At 42.1% G+C, this 18,945-nt stretch overlaps 1 protein-coding gene across 4 annotated transcripts in view; it reads left to right on the top strand.

Annotated features, from left to right (window-relative positions):
• The window catches only part of tsnare1.S (t-SNARE domain containing 1 S homeolog), a 173,145-nt gene that overhangs the window by 122,495 nt on the left and 31,705 nt on the right, over positions 1–18,945 (top strand). For 3 of the 4 annotated variants that reach the window (XM_041568037.1, XM_041568038.1, XM_041568040.1), the window contains 3 exons: positions 2,225–2,315; positions 3,896–3,970; positions 5,742–5,798. In XM_041568037.1, the coding sequence (XP_041423971.1) occupies positions 2,225–2,315; positions 3,896–3,970; positions 5,742–5,798 (223 nt within the window). The remainder of the gene's footprint in view (positions 1–2,224; positions 2,316–3,895; positions 3,971–5,741; positions 5,799–18,945) is intronic. The other variant, XM_041568039.1, reaches the window with a different exon arrangement.

Genomic DNA, 18,945 nt, shown 5'->3' with positions numbered 1-18,945 from the left:
AAGTGGAATTAGAGAGTATGCACCCTCGGTTGCTACCCATGTATTTAGCCTCCCGTGCTTGCTTCTTTTCCATGGAACCTGGGAATGGTCTTAAAGGGGTTGTTCACCTTTAAATGAACTGTTAGTATGATGTAGAGAGGGATATTCTGATACAATTTGCAATTGGTTTTCATTTTTTATTATTTGTGTTTTTTGAGTTATTTAGCTTTTTATTCAGCAGCTCTCCAGTTTGCAATGGCAGCCATCTTGGCTAAGATCCAAATTCCCCTAGCAACCATACATTGATTTGAGTATGGAATATGAATAGGAAAGGCCTGAATAGAAAGATGAGTAATAAAAAGTAGCAATAACAATACATTTGTAGCCTTACAGAGTATTTGTTTTTAGATGGGGTCAGTGACCCCCATTTGAAAGCTGAAAAGAGTCGGAAGAAGGGAAATATTTTAAGAGCTATAAAAAATAAATTAATGGAGTAGCTTAGAATCAGCCATTCTCTAACATACCGAATGTTAACTTAAAGCTGATCCACTCCTTTAATTATATCTTAGTTGGGATCAAGTACAGGTATGGGACCTGTTATCCAGAATATTCAGGACCTGGGGTTTTCCGTATAACGGATCTTTCCGTAATTTGGATCTTCATGCCTTAAGTCTACTAGAAAATCATATAAACATGAAATAAACCCAATAGGCTGGTTTTGCTTCCAATAAGGATTAATTATATCTTAGTTGGGATCAAGTACAAGCGACTGTTTTATTATTACACAGAAAAAGGAAATCATTTTTAAAAATTTGGATTATTTGCATAAAATGGAGTCTATAGTAGACAACATTCCGTAATTCGGAGCTTTCTGGATAGCAGGTTTCTGGATATGGGATCCTATATCTGTAGGAAAAAGGAAATCATTTTAAAAAAAATTCAATTATTCGATTATAATGGGAGACGGCCTTTCTGAGATTCTAAGCTTTCTGAATAACAGGTTTCCGGATAACGGATCCCATACCTGCACAAGTATTTTATGGCTAAACTCCCGTCTGCTTTCAGCGACGCTTATGGGATCTGTTATCCAGAAAGTTCCGAATTACGAAATGACTATCACCCATAGGCTCCATTTTATCCAAATGATTAAAAACAATTTCCCTTTTCTGTGTAATAATAAAACAGTCGCTTGTACTTGATCCCAACTAAGATATAATTAATCCTTATTGGAAGCAAAACCAGCCTATTGGGTTTATTTCATGTTTATATGATTTTCTAGTAGACTTAAGATATGAAGATCAAAATTATAGAAAGATCCGTTATCCAGAAAAAGCCAGTCCCGAGCATTCTGGATAACAGGTCCCTAGCATTCTGGATAACAGTATATAAAAAAGATATTAGTTGTATTTGTATGCGGGTGATCCACCCCTTTAAGGAACTAACTCATTGTTGATCCAGGGCCACCTTAAAAATGGACCCCTAATGCTTAATTAGCAGGACCCCACCAACAAGAGCAATGGCGCCCTTATGTTTGGACAGCCACACCCCTAATTCACAACAGCCACACCCAATTATACCAAAACTCCGCCCATGATCCTCCCAATCCTGCCCAGTATATTCCATCCTCTTCACGACCTGCAAGTCACACATTTACCCCTCTCTCATGAGGCCCCGGTCTGTAATACCCCCTGTATCCCCGGAGGGTGGCCTTTTACTGAATAACTATTGTTACTGCCTGGGAAACCCAATCAGAGGCTTTAGATGATGCTTCATGATTGGGGCAAACACATTTATTATTATATTTAAAGGATAAGTAAACCTTTTAAATAAGGGAATATAAAATGGATGAGGGGGCTATTCTAAGAAATGTTGCAATGTACATTCATTATTTATTTTGTTTTTATTCCAAGATATTAAGGGATACATGTGCTGTTAATATGAATGAATTTTGTTCCAACAGCGCCACCTGCTGGTCAGTTTCCCACCAGTCTGACCAGCAAGTAGTCAAGGAAGTTGTCAGGAGAAAGAAAGAGGCTTCTTTAAACTTGCAGATAAATAACTCCTTACAATTATGTGTAATTAAGAATATCAATGTTTTTAATTCTGTCCTTGACTTTATTTTTTCTAGTACATTACACTGAATGAATCCTGTAGCAGAGTAACCATTATAATCACTGATTTGACACTTTTTTTTTTAGAGAATATTCATTTGGAAGTATTTTAATTGTTGCTCTTTGTTTCACAGCCATTTCACACAGCAAGAAACCAATAACACTATCACTACCAGCACCAAATCCATTCGACAACTGTCCGAGTTTGTTCAGGGGTCGTGTCGGGTGAGTAAGACTATGAGCAAACTTAGGGGCTGTTCCTGCTGAATTGTGCTTAGTACAGAGGAATACCTATGCTGCCATAGTTTTATGGGATCTCTCTGTACAGACTATGAGCAAACTTAGGGGCTGTTCCTGCTGAATTGTGCTTAGTACAGAGGAATACCTATGCTGCCATAGTTTTATGGGATCTCTCTGTACAGACTATGAGCAAACTTAGGGACTGTTCCTGCTGAATTGTGCTTAGTACAGGGAATACCTATGCTGCCATAGTTTTATGGGATCTCTCTGTACAGACTATGAGCAAACTTAGGGACTGTTCCTGCTGAATTGTGCTTAGTACAGGGAATACCTATGCTGCCATAGTTTTATGGGATCTCTCTGTACAGACTATGAGCAAACTTAGGGACTGTTCCTGCTGAATTATGCTTAGTACAGGGGAATACCTATGCTGCCATAGTTTTATGGGATCTCTCTGTACAGACTATTAGCAAATTTAGGGGACTGTTCCTGCTGAATTGTGCTTAGTACAGGGAATACCTATGCTGCCATAGTTTTATGGGATCTCTCTGTACAGACTATGAGCAAACTTAGGGGCTGTTCCTGCTGAATTGTGCTTAGTACAGAGGAATACCTATGCTGTCATAGTTTTATGGGATCTCTCTGTACAGACTATGAGCAAACTTAGGGGACTGTTCCTGCTGAATTATGCTTAGTACAGGGGAATACCTATGCTGCCATAGTTTTATGGGATCTCTCTGTACAGACTATGAGCAAACTTAGGGGCTGTTCCTGCTGAATTGTGCTTAGTACAGGGAATACCTATGCTGCCATAGTTTTATGGGATCTCTCTGTACAGACTATGAGCAAACTTAGGGACTGTTCCTGCTGAATTGTGCTTAGTACAGGGGAATACCTATGCTGCCATAGTTTTATGGGATCTCTCTGTACAGACTATGAGCAAACTTAGGGACTGTTCCTGCTGAATTGTGCTTAGTACAGAGGAATACCTATACTGCCATAGTTTTATGGGATCTCTCTGTACAGACTATGAGCAAACTTAGGGACTGTTCCTGCTGAATTGTGCTTAGTACAGAGGAATACCTATGCTGTCATAGTTTTATGGGATCTCTCTGTACAGACTATGAGCAAACTTAGGGACTGTTCCTGCTGAATTGTGCTTAGTACAGGGAATACCTATGCTGCCATAGTTTTATGGGATCTCTCTGTACAGACTATTAGCAAATTTAGGGGACTGTTCCTGCTGAATTGTGCTTAGTACATGTTCCAGGTTGTGTAATGATGTGCCTCGCTGCTGGAAGTGACTTTGTTTTGCACAAACATATAAAGACTTCCTTTATTACTTAGTGGGAATAAATCACTTTCTTTTTATGTTTTTCTCCCCCAACACAAACAGTGAGTGATTCCTGCAGTTGAACATAGAAATGAACATCGTAAATAGTAATCCTGGAAATCTGTCCATTTATTAAGCTTGTCTCTATTTATATATTACTAATAAGGAGATGGATGTACTTTTTGCAGCTTATAGACAGGCTGGAATCATTCATATGTTATATGTTCTGCAGCAGGATCGTCTTCAGCTGGAGAGAATAAAAAGCCAGTTATCCGATATCATCCAGCGCTACGGAGTCGTGCAGAAGGTACGGGTGAACTTCCCCTTGACATGACCCTCTTTATCTCCTGTACTGCCCTCTCTGTTTCCATGGAGTTCATTAATCAGGAAGAACCTGCACGAAAATACATATAATTTCTTATTTATATACCTTATTAATTAACTTGCTGCAAATAGTTATTGTTCCTTCCAGTACTTTACATTCCAGAGGGGAACTGCAGGAACAAAGTTTTTTTTTTTTTTTAATTAAAAACTGTTAAGAATAAACATATTTCAGATGCAGATTTTTAGAATACATTCTACTGCTGTTTCATGTTACGTCACTTAATATATCGATTTATAACTTCTAATAACTTGAGAAAACTATAAATCCCATCTTTTTACACATATTTGAGCATCACTCATGTATTATAAGGGAAAATTTACCCCCTACTGTAAATGATAAGGATATTAGAAGTCATTGAGGGGTTGTTCTGTGACCATATAAAGGCACAATGCTGCAGGCTGAGTTATACAGGGAACTCTGGGTATCACTCATGTATTATAAGGAATAATGTACCCCCTACTGTAAATGATAAGGATATTAGAAGTCACTGAGGGCTTTGTGACCATATAAAGGCACAAGGCTGCAGGCTGAGTTATACAGGGAACTCTGAGTATCACTCATGTATTATAAGGGTTAATGTACCCCCTAGTGTAAATGATAAGGATATTAGACGTCACTGAGGGGTTGTTCTTTGACCATATAAAGGCACAAGGCTGCAGGCTGAGTTATACAGGGAACTCTGGGTATCACTCATGTATTATAAGGGATAATGTACCCCCTACTGTAAATGATAAGGATATTAGAAGTCACTGAGGGGTTGTTCTGTGACCATATAAAGGCACAAGGCTGCAGGCTGAGTTATACAGGGAGCTCTGAGTATCACTCATGTATTATAAGGGATAATGTACCCCCTACTGTAAATGATAAGGATATTATAAGTCACTGAGGGGTTGTTCTGTGACCATATAAAGGCACAAGGCTGCAGGCTGAGTTATACAGGGAACTCTGAGTATCACTTATGTATTATAAGGGATAATGTACCCCCTACTGTAAATGATAAGGATATTAGAAGTCACTGAGGGGTTGTTCTGTGACCAGATAAAGGCACAATGCTGCAGGCTGAGTTATACAGGGAACTCTGGGTATCACTCATGTATTATAAGGGATAATGTACCCCCTACTGTAAATGATAAGGATATTAGAAGTCACTGAGGGGTTGTTCTGTGACCATATAAAGACACAAGGCTGCAGGCTGAGTTATACAGGGAACTCTGAGTATCACTCATGTATTATAAGGGATAATGTACCCCCTACTGTAAATGATAAGGATATTAGAAGTCACTGAGGGGTTGCTCTGTGACCATATAAAGGCACAAGGCTGCAGGCTGAGTTAAATCTGTTTTGGGGGGATAGTTTGTTCACCCAGTAAGTTGGACACTTGGGGATACTAGTAGAGATGATTGATGTAACTTTGCATTTTCCTATTTACTCATGTAAATGACAAACAAATAAAGCACTCGGTCAGATTTATTTAACCAGTATGTTCTAGTAATTTTTATCCTTAAATCTTCATTTGTGTAACATCGTTGGCCTCTAACACATGAGATATTTTTGAGTTGTTAGTAAAATAGAAATATATATATATATATATTCAAAGATACTTGGAAATCTGTTCTGAAGGAATATCCTTCCCTACTATATTGTAATGAAATATAAATGCCATGTTTGTCTCTTCCCTCTTTCCCATCCGCAGAAAATTGCAGACAAGTCCAAATCACTGCTGTGTGCTGAGCAGAAGAATATAAAGCAGGTAAGTGCTGCCTTGGAGCGTAGAATTTCTTGACTACGTAACATTTTAATTTGTCAAACTCCACGTCTAAAAACATATTTTAATATATATAATTCTAACTTGACCTATACAGAAGCGCAGTGTGCAGAGTTTCCATCAAACCGTTTCAACTGTTTATATTCGGAGGAAAAAAACTGGGTTCATGAATTGACTTTAGTACAGAAAAGGCCATTTTCATTAAAGGTTTTAGCATTGAGTTTAAGAAGAGGGCATTCGTGGGAATGAATAATGGGAAGCAAGGAGCAGGGGTACAATGATAGGGTAGCGCTGGGCAGCTACCTCTAAAATTGTCTTCTGCCTACCCCTAGTCCATGTTCGCACCCCTCAATCTTTACTTCCCTCCCTCCCTTCTCCTCTGTCGCTCTCCCCTTCATTGCTCTCCCTTCCCTACCCCTCTTCCCTTTCACCCCGTCCCCTCCCTCCCCTCTCCTGTGGCTCTCCACTCTTCTCTGTCGCTCTCCCCTCCCTTCCCCTCTTTTCCGTCACTCTACCTCCCCTCTCCTCTTTTGCTCTCCCTGCCACCTCTGTTGCTCTCCCCTCCTTCTCCCTCCCTTCCCTTTCTTCCTCCCTTTCTCCCCTCCTTTTCTCCCCTACTTCGCTCTCCCCTCCCTTTCTCCCCTACTTCGCTCTCCCCTCCCTTTCTCCCCTACTTCGCTCTCCCCTCCCTTTCTCCCCTACTTCGCTCTCCCCTCCCTTTCTTCCCTCCTTGGCTCTCCCCTCCTTTTCTCCCCTACTTCGCTCTCCCCTCCCTTTCTCCCCTCCTTTGCTCTCCCCCTCCTTCGCTCTCCCTTTCTACCCTCCTTTGCTTTCCCCTCCCTTTCTCCCCTCGTTCGCTTTCCATTCCTTTTCCCCCCTCCTTCGCACCCTCCCTCTCCCCTCCTTTGCTCTCCCTTTCTTCCCTCCTTTGCTCTCCGTTCTTTTCTCCCCTACTAGCTCTCCCCTCCCTTTCTCCCCTCCTTCGCTCTCCCTTTCTACCCTCCTTTGCTTCCCCTCCCTTTCTCCCCTTGTTCCCTTTCCTTTTTCCCCCTCCTTCGCACCCTCCTTCGCTCTCCCCTCTTTCCCCTCCTTCACTCTCCTCTTTCCCCTCCTTCGCTCTCTCCTCTTTCCCCTCCTTCGCTCTCCCCTCTTTCCCCTCCTTCGCTCTCCCCTCTTTCCCCTCCTTCGCTCTCCCCTCTTTCCTCTCCTTCACTCTCCCCTCTTTCCCCTCCTTCGCTCTCCCCTCTTTCCCCTCCTTCGCTCTCCCCTCTTTCCCCTCCTCTGCTCCCCCCCTCCTTCGCTCTCCCCTCCTCTGCTCCCCCTCCTCTGCTCCCCCCTCCTTCGCTCTCCCCTCCTCTGCTCTCCCCTCCTCTGCTCTCCCCTACTCCGCTCGCTCCCCTCCTTTGCTCTCTCCCCTCCTTTGCTCTTTCTCCCCTACCCTCTCTCCTTTCACTCATGCCTCCCTTCCCCTCTCCTCAGTTGCTCTCCTCTCCCTCTGCCCTTCTCCTCCTTCACCCTCCCCTCCCTCAGCCTTCTCCTCTGTCGCTCTCCCTCCTTCCTTTGCTCTCCTCCGTCACTGGTAAGTTTTTGTTCAAGTCAATCTTAAATATATAAGAAAAAATAACAAGAATATAACGAGTATTTTCCCCCTGGGAAAGTAACGGCAGGTGAGCAGCAGCTCTGTGGCCAATGCCAATGAATCCAAATAGGGATAAAGTGCTGAGCAGTATCCAGAGCAACAGAGACATTGAGTCACATATGGATGGAAAAGACTTGTTTGCACTTTGGCACATTATTGACAGAAACATGTGATGAGGGAAAAGAGTCTGCTCAGAGGTTTCAGGAAGTCACAGACGGGCAAGTTATTTAGTAAATTGACAAACATCAGATTATTGTAAAGGTTATGAAATTCAGATGACCCAGCCAATCTGGAAGAGGAGGGGAGAGATTACATTGAGGCTTATTGCAATAGCCAATATGGGTTTGAAGAGAGGAGGTCAAACTCGAGCAGATGCTCTCCAGAATATTAAGGCAGTGGAATATCGGATGCAGAACAAGAACCATCATTGAATTGAATGAGCTTCATACTCCACAGCGCAGTTTGAAAAGAGCTTGGAGGAGAGGTTTGTATTCAGGGTTTATTGTTCAGTTTTGGCCAAAATCCTCCATGATCAGAATAGCAGGAAACGAAGAACCGTTGTGTTTATTCCTTTCTTCTGTTTGATGTATCTGCGCTGGCCAGAAAGGTTCTACAAGACATGGGGGCAGATTTACTAAAGGGCGAAATTCACCAGAAATCCCATCCGCAGGGACATTTCCAGTTTACTTACAGACGTAGAGGACAATTCACTAGTGGAAGAGACTAGAACTTTGCACCCTATCCACAAATTCACTAAAGTGCAAATTTTATAGAACGTTACCTCTTTCGCCAGAGTTTTTTGTCAGCTTAAACCTGGCGAACTGATAAGATGAAGTTACATCCCCCTCCATCTTATGTCAGTGACATCACATCCTGTATGCCGAAAAGTCATAAAAATGGTAAAAAAAAACCTGTTGTTTTTTCATATTTTAAAGCAGGATTGCCAACAAAAGTTCTAGCTGTTAAAGATTTTTATGTTAATATTTGTTTTTACCATTTGAGGGTCATGCTACATTTGTTTTAGGATGGGCTCGTGTCTAGGAGAGGATCTCTTTATATATGACCTATATGTACCCGCCCTATTCAAATTCACCTAAGCCTAAGAGTGCTGATGAAGTTTCGGTAGGTAGAAACAAAAGGTAGTGAAAGTTCTCTAAGAAGTGTTTGCACCGACGAATTAACGTTAGTGAAACTTCTCCAGCGTTCGGCTGCCAAGATGCAACTTAGCGTTAATTATCGAAGAGGTAGCGAATTTACGCCTGGTGAAGTGTGGTGTAGCATTCGCAGGCGAAGATTGACCCTTTAGTGAATTTGCCTCGTGGTGTTTTCCATTCCTCCACTGCACAAACCTATTGCTTGGAATGGTCGTCCGATGATGATGATTTTCACATATTGAAATGTATTTATCATGGGGCTGAGGCTTTGGAGAGAGTTTGTGGCTGAGCAGAATTAGGGTCTCTCTTGTCTGGTCAGGAATGTATTTCTAGGACCCCCACAATTTCCTACTAGTCCCTTAAGTTTTATTCCTGAAATTGTACAGAATAGTCAAGTGGCTAAATGGGAAAGACTAAAGAAAAGACTGGGGGTGAAACTAAAGGTTACATTGAAATGAAGCAAAATGATGGGGAGATCTTGATTATTATCCACATGATCATCATTGACCTCCCCCTGCAAGTCATTAAGTAGCAGCCTGGCAGCAACTTCAAGTCTAAAGTGGGGAGCTGGGCTGCTATTAAAGGGACCCTCTTTGTACCCCATGTTGGTCCAATAAATGAGAGATGCTAGTTACCTCAAACCAATGCCAAACAAATTTTCGATCGAAGCCTTGGGGTGCACCTCCGCCGTACGTGCAACTATATCAATCCACAAAGTAAAGTTTTCCAAGGAACGATCCAGACTGCAGGATTAACTGCTCAATTAGGTGTTTATTGTTCAACACAACATGTTTCGAGTCTCCAAGGACTCTTTGTCAAGTGTATGATACACTTGACAAAGAGTCCTTGGAGACTCGAAACATGTTGTGTTGAACAATAAACACCTAATTGAGCAGTTAATCCTGCAGTCTGGATCGTTCCTTGGAAAACTTTACTTTGTACCCCATGTTGGTGTATTGGTCAGTTTTATTCAGGTTCTTGCATTGCCTGGTCTATACGGAGGGGCCGAGGACAACATATAACCACAATCAGTCTGCCGAGTGGTTTTGTTCTGTTTTTATGACAGTGAAGTGCGTTCAGCTCTACTGAAGTCTCGTGTCTGGGTCAGCCTGACAAACGCATCTCACTCAAGTGTGTTTAATACTCAGCTTGTACCTCTGACAGTGGATTTCTGATCTGAGCATATTGGGCTTTTAGCAGACATTAGGGTTAAGCACCAGCTCAGGGTTCTTTTATGTCTCACTGTCATTCTCTCTGGCACATTGTACAGCTGCTACAAATTGCCTTTTAAGAGAACTTTGCCGCATGCTAAGCAACAAATAAATAGGAATCCAGACACCCGTCAAAATGGTCCAACTCCGGTTACTAGAGCCTTTCCTTCTCCTTTAAAGGGGTACTTCTTTAACGTTTAGTATGTTCTAAAATGCCCAGTTCTAAGCAACTCGGGGCCGTCATTAGAAATCACGTGGCCCTGTACAACAAAATTGTCCACCTCACAATTAATAGACCACACAGACATCAGCACTAAAAATGGTAAAACTTTAGCATCAGGGCCCCCCATAAAAGTTTTTTTAAAATAATTGGTAATCAGGGCCCCCCAATACGTAAAAAAAAAAAAAACAATGTTGATGCCAGGCCGCCCCATAAAAGTTTTTTAAAAAAACATTGGCACCAGGACCTTTTCTTAAATGTTAAAAAGAAACATTTGGACCCCAGAGAATATATTTAAAAAATAAAAATTGGTGGCAGGGCCTATAGAGTATTAAAATAATACATTGGTGGCCAGGGGTTTAATAAAATAGAAAAACACACAGTGGTGTTGAGTAGAACTGAACTTGTGGCTTCAGAACTTTTAACTTTGGTTCTTTTTGTGGCTTCGGGTCTTCAACTTCGACTGTTCAGGACTTCGGCTTGGGACTACGAAAGATGCGGCATGGCTTCGGAGCTGTCAAGGGGGGCACAGCTATTTCTTAAAGAGCAGGCCTGGTACAGTACCCTCTGTGCCCCCCTAATGGCCGCCCTGAAGCAACTTTTCAATTATTTTTCATTATTGTTTGTTTGTTTTTTTTGTAATTTACCTATTTGCTTTCTTCTGACTCTTTCCATCATTCACATGGGGGTCACTGACCCCATCTAAAAAAACAAATGATCTGTAAAGCTGCAAATTTACTTTTGATGACTCCTTTTTCTGTTTAGTTTATTCAGGCCTCGCCTACTCATATTCATATTCCAGTCTCTTATTCATATCAATGCATGGATTTGAATGAATTTGGACCCTAGCAATCAGATTGCTGAAATGACAAACTGGAGAGCCGCTGAATAAAAAGCTGAATAACCCAAAAACCTCAAATAATAAAAAATGAAAACCAATTGCAAATTGTCTCAGAATATCCCTATCTACATCATACTAACAGTTCATTTAAAGGTAAACAACCCCTTTAATGCAACTAAAGATATGTCCCGTTCTGCACTGCTTGGTCAGACTTTAATTCTTCTTACTTTCTCAGCTAACCTCCATCCTTGACTTCCATCCTTGATGTCCATCCTTGATTTCCTTGACTCTTCAATCAGCGAAGCAATAGTCTGGTCTGTTAATTAACTGGCTTCTGCTACATTGTTTCGGGGATTAGATCCATCCGTGCAGAGAGTGTAAACATACCAGACAGACATTGCTTTCAATGGCAATTATATTTATAAAAAACTAATGAGTGGATATTGACAAATTGACTTTCATCCTGGACTTTCATCCTGGACTTTCATCCTGGACTTTCATCCTGGACTTTCATCCTGGACTTCCATCCTTGACCTCCATACTTGACATTCATCCTTGACTTCCTTCCTTCATCCTTCACTTTCATCCTTGCCGTCCATCTTTGACTTCCATTCTTGACTACCATCCTTGGCTTCCATCCTTAACTTCCACCCTTGACCGCCACCCTTGACCTCCACCCTTGACCTCCATCTTTGATTTCCATCCTTGATTTCCTTGACTCTTCAATCAGCGAAGCAATAGTCTGGTCTGTTAATTAACTGGCTTCTGCTACATTGTTTCTGGGGTTAGATCCATCAGTGCAGAGAGTGTAAACATACCAGACAGACATTGCTTTCAATGGCAACTACATTTATAAATAACTAATGAGTGGATATTGACAAATTTACTTTCATCCTTGACTTCCATCCTTGACCTCCATCCTTGAGATTCATCCTTGACATTCATCCTTGACATTCATCCTTGACATTCATCCTTGACTTTCATCCTTGACTTTCATCCTTGACTTTCATCCTTGACTTCCTTCCTTCATCCTTCACTTTCATCCTTGGCTTCCATCCTTGACTTCCTTCCTTCATCCTTCACTTCCATCCTTGCCGTCCATCTTAAAATTCCATCCTTGACTTCCATCCTTGAACTCCTTGCTTGACTCTTCAATCACCGAAGCAATCGTCTGGTCTGTTAATCAACTGGCTTCTGCTACATTGTTTCTGGGGTTAGAACCATCAGTGCAGAGAGTGTAAACATACCAGACAGACATTGCTTTCAATAGCAATTATAATTTATAGAGTGTATATTGGCAAATTACTTACAATTAAGCTGGAGTTCCCCTTTAATATTAAAGCATGCATGCTAACCCTAGCCCTGGGTTCCCTCATGTTCACAGCCACGTGACCTGTGCTCACCCCATATGTGTTACACGGGGGTTTCATACGCCAGTTGACAGTATATGATGGTAATTTGCAGAATGATCATTGCTCACAAAGAAGAATTAGGAGGGCTGCGTGCATGTTCTACTCAGATGTTGTGAGTCAGATTGTGGCCCCCAGCCATGATAAAGCCATTGTTGTGAGAGAACGGATGGGGTATATTATTCGCTGTGTCACCTTGTGACAAAAATGGGTCAGTTTATAATATTGAATCATTTCACGTGTGTGTCGCCGTCACATCTGGACAAAAGGAACTGACTGGAGATCCAGCGAGAGGACAGGGGGGATAATCTCATTACAACAAGCTCTTTATATTGGGCTCCTGACCTTGATGTGTATGTATAAGGACTGCGGGTAATGTGAGGGGAAAGCCGAGGGATTCCTATTGACTTATATAATGGGACAGTCTTTTCTCTTTACTAATGTATCAAATCTCTCCAGCCCATTCTCTTGTCTGAAAGGCTTAATATCATGTCACGCGCAGCGATTTGCTGCCTTATTGTCTCCAAAGCTTTTCTCTAGGGAGGTCTCGACAGCCAAACGCCTCCAACTGTCACATTTCTCCCTGTTTAGTGTCGCAGGGAATTGCCAAGGAGTCATTATAACCTGAAAATGCAACTGGGAAATTGAGAAATTTCACTTGTGTGCGGCCACATTAACTTTACCCTTAGGCATTCATCTTCATAAAATCCCCTCTGTTACCCCTGTGCCCTTCAACTCCAGTCTCCTTGTGGGACATGTTCTCTACTTTTGCAGTGAATATTGTCAGATATTGTGTGAACTGAGCAATTGAATGCCTTCTATCTGCATAGTGTGAAGTTTCTCTACTAACTTATATGTAATTGGCTGTTCCTGCTGAATAGTTCTTTGTACAGGGAATACCTATGCTGCCATAGTTTTATGGGATATCTCTGTACAGACTATGAGCAAACTTAGGGGCTGTTCCTGCTGAATTGTGCTTAGTACAGGGAATACCTATGCTGCCATAGTTTTATGGGATCTCTCTGTACAGACTATGAGTCAACTTAGGGGCTGTTCCTGCTGAATTGTGCTTAGTACAGGGAATAGCTATGCTGCCATAGTTTTATAGGATCTCTGTACAGACTATGAGCAAATTTAGGGGACTGTTCCTGCTGAATTGTGCTTAGTACAGGGGAATACCTATGCTGCCATAGTTTTATGGGATCTCTCTGTACAGACTATGAGCAAACTTAGGGACTGTTCCTGCTGAATTGTGCTTAGTACAGGGAATACCTATGCTGCCATAGTTTTATGGGATCTCTCTGTACAGACTATGAGCAAACTTAGGGACTGTTCCTGCTGAATTGTGCTTAGTACAGGGGAATACCTGTGCTGTTTCTGCTGAACCGCTTTCCCACTACCCACATTTAAAATGTTATAGACTTGAATGTTCCACATGTCACAGCCTTGATATCCAGTAAATATAGAGTCTCCCTCATCTGTAATGGCTGTGTAACCTTCCAGTGCTCTCTGATTGGCTTTCCTTTCAGTGAAGCCCCGTTAGCAGAGAATCCTCATGTAATATCATTGCATGTACAGTACAACATTGTCCTGAAAAGAGAAACAAGGGCAATTCATTGATGTTCAACAATAATGTGTGATTGGCAAGATTGGTAACATGGAACCAAATTTGTAACCCGGTACCTGACCTGCGACCTGCAACCATTTTTACCCACTACCCGACCCGAATTGCAAGTGTCTGATCTGCAACCCGCTGACCATCAAGAAACAGGAAGTGCTGTCTTTAACTGGAAGTGACATCATTAGAAGTAGGTGTGGTCAGGGACAAAACTTTTAAAACACGTGTAAAGGAATCAAACTCGCCATTGATAAAACTCACAACCCGCCGACCCACATCTATACAACCACGCCGCAGATCACCCTCTTTTTTTGTGGGTAACCCGCTGAGACTTGGTCCTCATATATTAACTGTCATATTGGCTACAGAAATTCTCAGACCATTGCTACATCGCTGCATACGGTACATAAGGGGCTTATAAATGAGCCCCATCACTTTTATGTGTTTTAAGGAAATTCTCCCTCTTCATTCGGAACAAGTTTCACCATTCAGTGCATTGTATGTGTGTGAATATTAAAAAGGCTTTTCATGCCCTTTAATGTTACAGGAAAGGCCGGACGGGACCCAATCACATCTTGATGTTGGTCTTGGAAATTACCGACCCCCCAGACAATGGTTTTCCACGTTCCATTCATTCAACTCATTTTCGCTCTCATTTACAGGTTTGCACATTCTCTCTCTATCGCTGAAATATATTAATTCAGTCCTGCAGCAACAGAAAAGAGTGTCTGGCTTTGTAAAGGGGAACTTAAATGTTTGACTGGTAATGATGAAATTCTGAAGCAGACTATGAATCAAAAATGAATCCATTAAGCCTTCTTTCAGCCCAGCCTCAAATCCCCTGAAGCCTGCATAGAAAGTACATACAGCAGCCAAGATGTTCTAGTCACATTTGAGGACAAATAGATCTTTGGTCTGTATTTCTCTATCAAGAGATTGGGGCGTTTAGTCTGGCTATGATCTCATCCCCAGACAGTTCATGCAGCTATTCCCTGCCTGCAGTGCACACAATAAAATAAGTTCATTTAGCTGAAATACCATCATGATTCATCTGTGAACTGTAATGGTTTAGTTGAGAACTCGATGTACGAGAATGCAAAGTAGCCATGTTTAAATGGATATTACTGTGTCTTTGTTTAACTGACCAAGGTGGTAGTTTCTTTTCTTCAAACTGTAGGACATTAATAGCTACACTATATGGCATTAAATATTGGGACCACTGCCCCTTATTCCTAGATCAAGGGATTATGAAGTTGCCCCTTCCTTTGCTGCTACAACAGCCCCGACTCTTCTGGGAAGGTTCCCACTAGATGTTGGTACATTGTTGCTGGGAGTTGCTTCCATTCAGACACAAGAGCATTAGTGAGGTTGGGCACTGATGTTGGGGATCAAGCTCCTGGGCGTTCCAATTCATCCCACAGGGGTTCAGTTATGTTGCCCCTTCCTTTGCTGCTATAACTGCCCCATCTCTTCTGGGAAGGTTCCCACAAGAGGTTGGAACATTGTTGCTGGGAGTTCTTTCCATTCAGACTCAAGAATTAGTGAGATTGGGCACTGATGTTGGGGATCAGGCTCAAAGTTGGGATTTCAATTCATCCCACAGGGGTTCAGTTGGGTTGAGGTCAGGGTTCTGTGCAGGAATTCGGCTCTTTCCATCTTGGCAAACCCATTCTGTACGAGTCAGGCTTTGTGCATGGGGACACAACAAAGAGTGTGAGTTCCTCCAAAAAGTGATCAGGCAGCAAGTAAAAAAGTAGATGAATTTATTAGGACATGGCCTGATGCGTTTTGTGCCTGTTGGGGCACTTACTCGTAGGCTTTGTTCATGGGGACATTATGTGCTGAAGTAAAAGCCTTCTTTGCCCATATTGTTAAGACTTGCTTTCACTGGAACCAGAAACCTAAACAGTGGAATATGTCCCAGATCATTTTCCCTGTACAATTCAGTCAGACTTACACATTCAGATAAGTAGCAGCTCTCCTGGCACCTACCTAACCAAGGCTTATCTGTTCAACTGAAGCATCTTACATCACTTTGTAGAACCCATTCCACCTGTCCAGAGTCCAATGGCATAGATCTGCGCAATGCTTCATCCAGTGCACATGGGCTCGTTAGACCTTTAATTGTTGATTAGTTCTTTTGCAGATATTTCTATCTAGAGACTTCGTAGAACACATCAGCGAGTGTTAGGTTGGTCTCTTCGATTGCAAAAAGAGGCTTGAACTCAATACAACATACCTAGAGGAATAACCAGGCATAAGTCAGGGTGGTGCTGTTAAAGGGTTGGGCGTTACTTTTCCCACCTGCTTTGGCCACTGCAGAATATACAGAAGAGTGAATGCGGCCAGAACCAAAGAGAGGGGATTGATCAAGTCCCCTGTTTCACTGGTAATTAGTGTCTATGTAAGTGCATCGGTTTACAAAAGTTACATAGTTATGGTCATAACATTGACAAGCCACCATATAACATCAAGGAAAATCCCATATAGTGGGGCTGGCACCTCCTTGCGTAGAAGTATTTCTTGTGATAAATGTGCCCTGACCCAGGCTCTGGTCTTAAGGTGGCCATAGACACAGAGATATTATTGTACAAAGATACTCGGAAGACGAGCCGACCGAATATTGGCCAAAGACTCGGATATCATCTCATCAATCTCCATCATCAGCCACTATTTGCTGCTGAATCATCAAATACAGATAGTATTCTCTTGTGTCTACCTGTACATCTGACAATTCAGCTCTAAATGTCTGTAAAGGTATAGGATCCAGGAACCCATTATCCATAAAGCTCTGACTTACTGAAAGACTGTCTCCCATAGACTGCATTAGGATCAAATAATTCTAGTTTTTAAAAATGGTTTCCTTTTTCTCTGTGATCATAAAACAGTCGCTTGTACTTGATTCCAACCAAGATATAATTAATCTTTTTTGGATGCAAAACCAGCCTGTTTGGTTTATTTAATGTTTATATGATTTTCTAGTAGACTTGAGATATGAAGATCCAAATTATGGAAAGATCTATTATCCGGAGACCCCAGGTCCCGAGACTTCTGGATAGCAGTATTGAAAATTAAGAACTTCTAAGGAAAGATTATAATTATTACTTCTATGGCTGCCTTTACAGGGCTTGATCCCTTCCCATGCCATTAGCTTTTTACCGACTGAGAGCCATTTCTGTGTATTTCTTCCAGTTAGTTGTGTGAGGTTTCACTGCTCAACTGTCAACGGTGCATCTCACTCTGATACATTTTGTATCCTCAGTGCACAAATGTCATAGCTCCCAAACTTTTTCTTCATTCCATTTTGTTAAGTACACAAGAAATACAAGTTGCTTTCCTTTCCAAGTGCCTCTTATCAAAATGATGAAGGCAAATAAAAGATGACATTTAGTTCTACATTTCCAGCAGAGCAATTTGTGCCAGAGCACAAAAATAGAAGCACGGAGAAGCAAGAACTCTCATACATGGAAATGCGTTCTGACAACATAGAAGAGTTATTGAGGAGATTCTGGCAGCGTTCATATCGGGGCGGCCATTACGCAGCGCATGATTTCTGGGCCCCAGATATGTCATTCTTGGTGAATAAGCTCATGTTTTCAGTTCAGATGCCAGCTACTTGTGTCTCTAAACCAGTGATCCCCAACCAGTAGCTCATGAGTAACATGTTGCTCACCAACCCCTTGGATGTTGCTCCTAGTGGCCGGAAAGCAGGTGCTTATTTTTGAATTCCAGGGTTGGAGGCAAGTTTTGGCTGCATAAAAACCAGGTGCACTGTCAAACAGAGTCTCCTGCAGGCTGCCAGTCCAAATGCTGGCTACCCAACAGCCAATCACAACCATGGATTGTTTCATGCTTGTGTTGCTCTCCGAGTCTTTTTACATTTAAATGTGGCTCACAAGGGACCCCTGCTCTAAGATATGGATTGGCACTGGTGGAAAGTTGGAAGTCTGTAGGGAGACCCCTACTCACGAGGGCCAGTCCCCTGGATATAATGTAAGTGCATTGTGGGAAACCCAGAAACCATGAGTCAGATGAAATGTGTTGGTCTAAGCAAGTGTGAAGCCCAGCCAATGGGGGGTGGAGAGTTTTGGTGCCTGCTGTTTCTCCATTGAGCAGACCTGACGACTGTTTGCTGGACCCATTCATGTTACCTGGCAGTGGTGTGTGTGGGGGGGGGGGATTCTGCATACAATCTGTACTGTAAGCAGAAATTGAATGAGTGGTTCCCTATGATTTTCCTGATTTCCTAAGCCAAAGTAAAAAGAGATGAATGTCAACTTAGAATTCTTGCAATATGATACACAGAATACTACTAATTCCTCTTGATAAACCTAGAATTCTAGTTGAACTCTCTGAGTTAAGCTGGCCATAGATGCAAAGATCTCATTGTACGGATCGAAGATTCGTACGATTTTTGGAACGTGTGTGGAGAGTCCCGACATTTTTCGTTCGGCGGAGATCGGTCGTTTGGTCGATCGGACAGGTTAGAAAATTTCTGTCGGCTGCGGATAATATCTCTGCGTGTATTGCTGATCGTATGATTTTCAGAGGGAGACTGTCACTAGCTTTGTCTATCGTACGATTGCTGTCAGGGGCAGAACATCGGCTGATCTGCTCTTTAACTACTTTATTTGGTCGGAATGGTAAGACTTTGATGGAAAAGTCTGATCGTACATTGATTCGTACAATCGGATCTTTGCTTCTGCCGCCCAGTTTTACCTATGAATCATCCTTCAAAATAAATAAGCATCATCACGTTCATTGTACCTCCTCCTTTCACCTTATTCTTAGGACAGTGTTCAGGGCTGACATTGTTCCCTAACACACGTAGCCCACCTCTTTACTGCTCTTACACTGCGTCCATTCATCTTAAACCTTGAAATGCTTTGCTTGTGAGTGGCCTCTCACAGTAGACATTGCCAAAAGGGCCACTTGTTTGTCAAATAAAGAGTTCGGAGTGCACTTAAATACTGTGTTCTTGCCAGTATAATAATAATAATGATATTCATAGCTGCAGCCTCTGTTCATCGGCACTTTAGT

This window comes from Xenopus laevis, chromosome 6S, assembly GCF_017654675.1.
Source record: "Xenopus laevis strain J_2021 chromosome 6S, Xenopus_laevis_v10.1, whole genome shotgun sequence".
NCBI lineage: Eukaryota > Metazoa > Chordata > Amphibia > Anura > Pipidae > Xenopus > Xenopus laevis.
The sequence above is the reverse complement of the archived record's forward strand: the minus strand, read 5'-3'. Positions and strand labels throughout refer to the sequence as shown.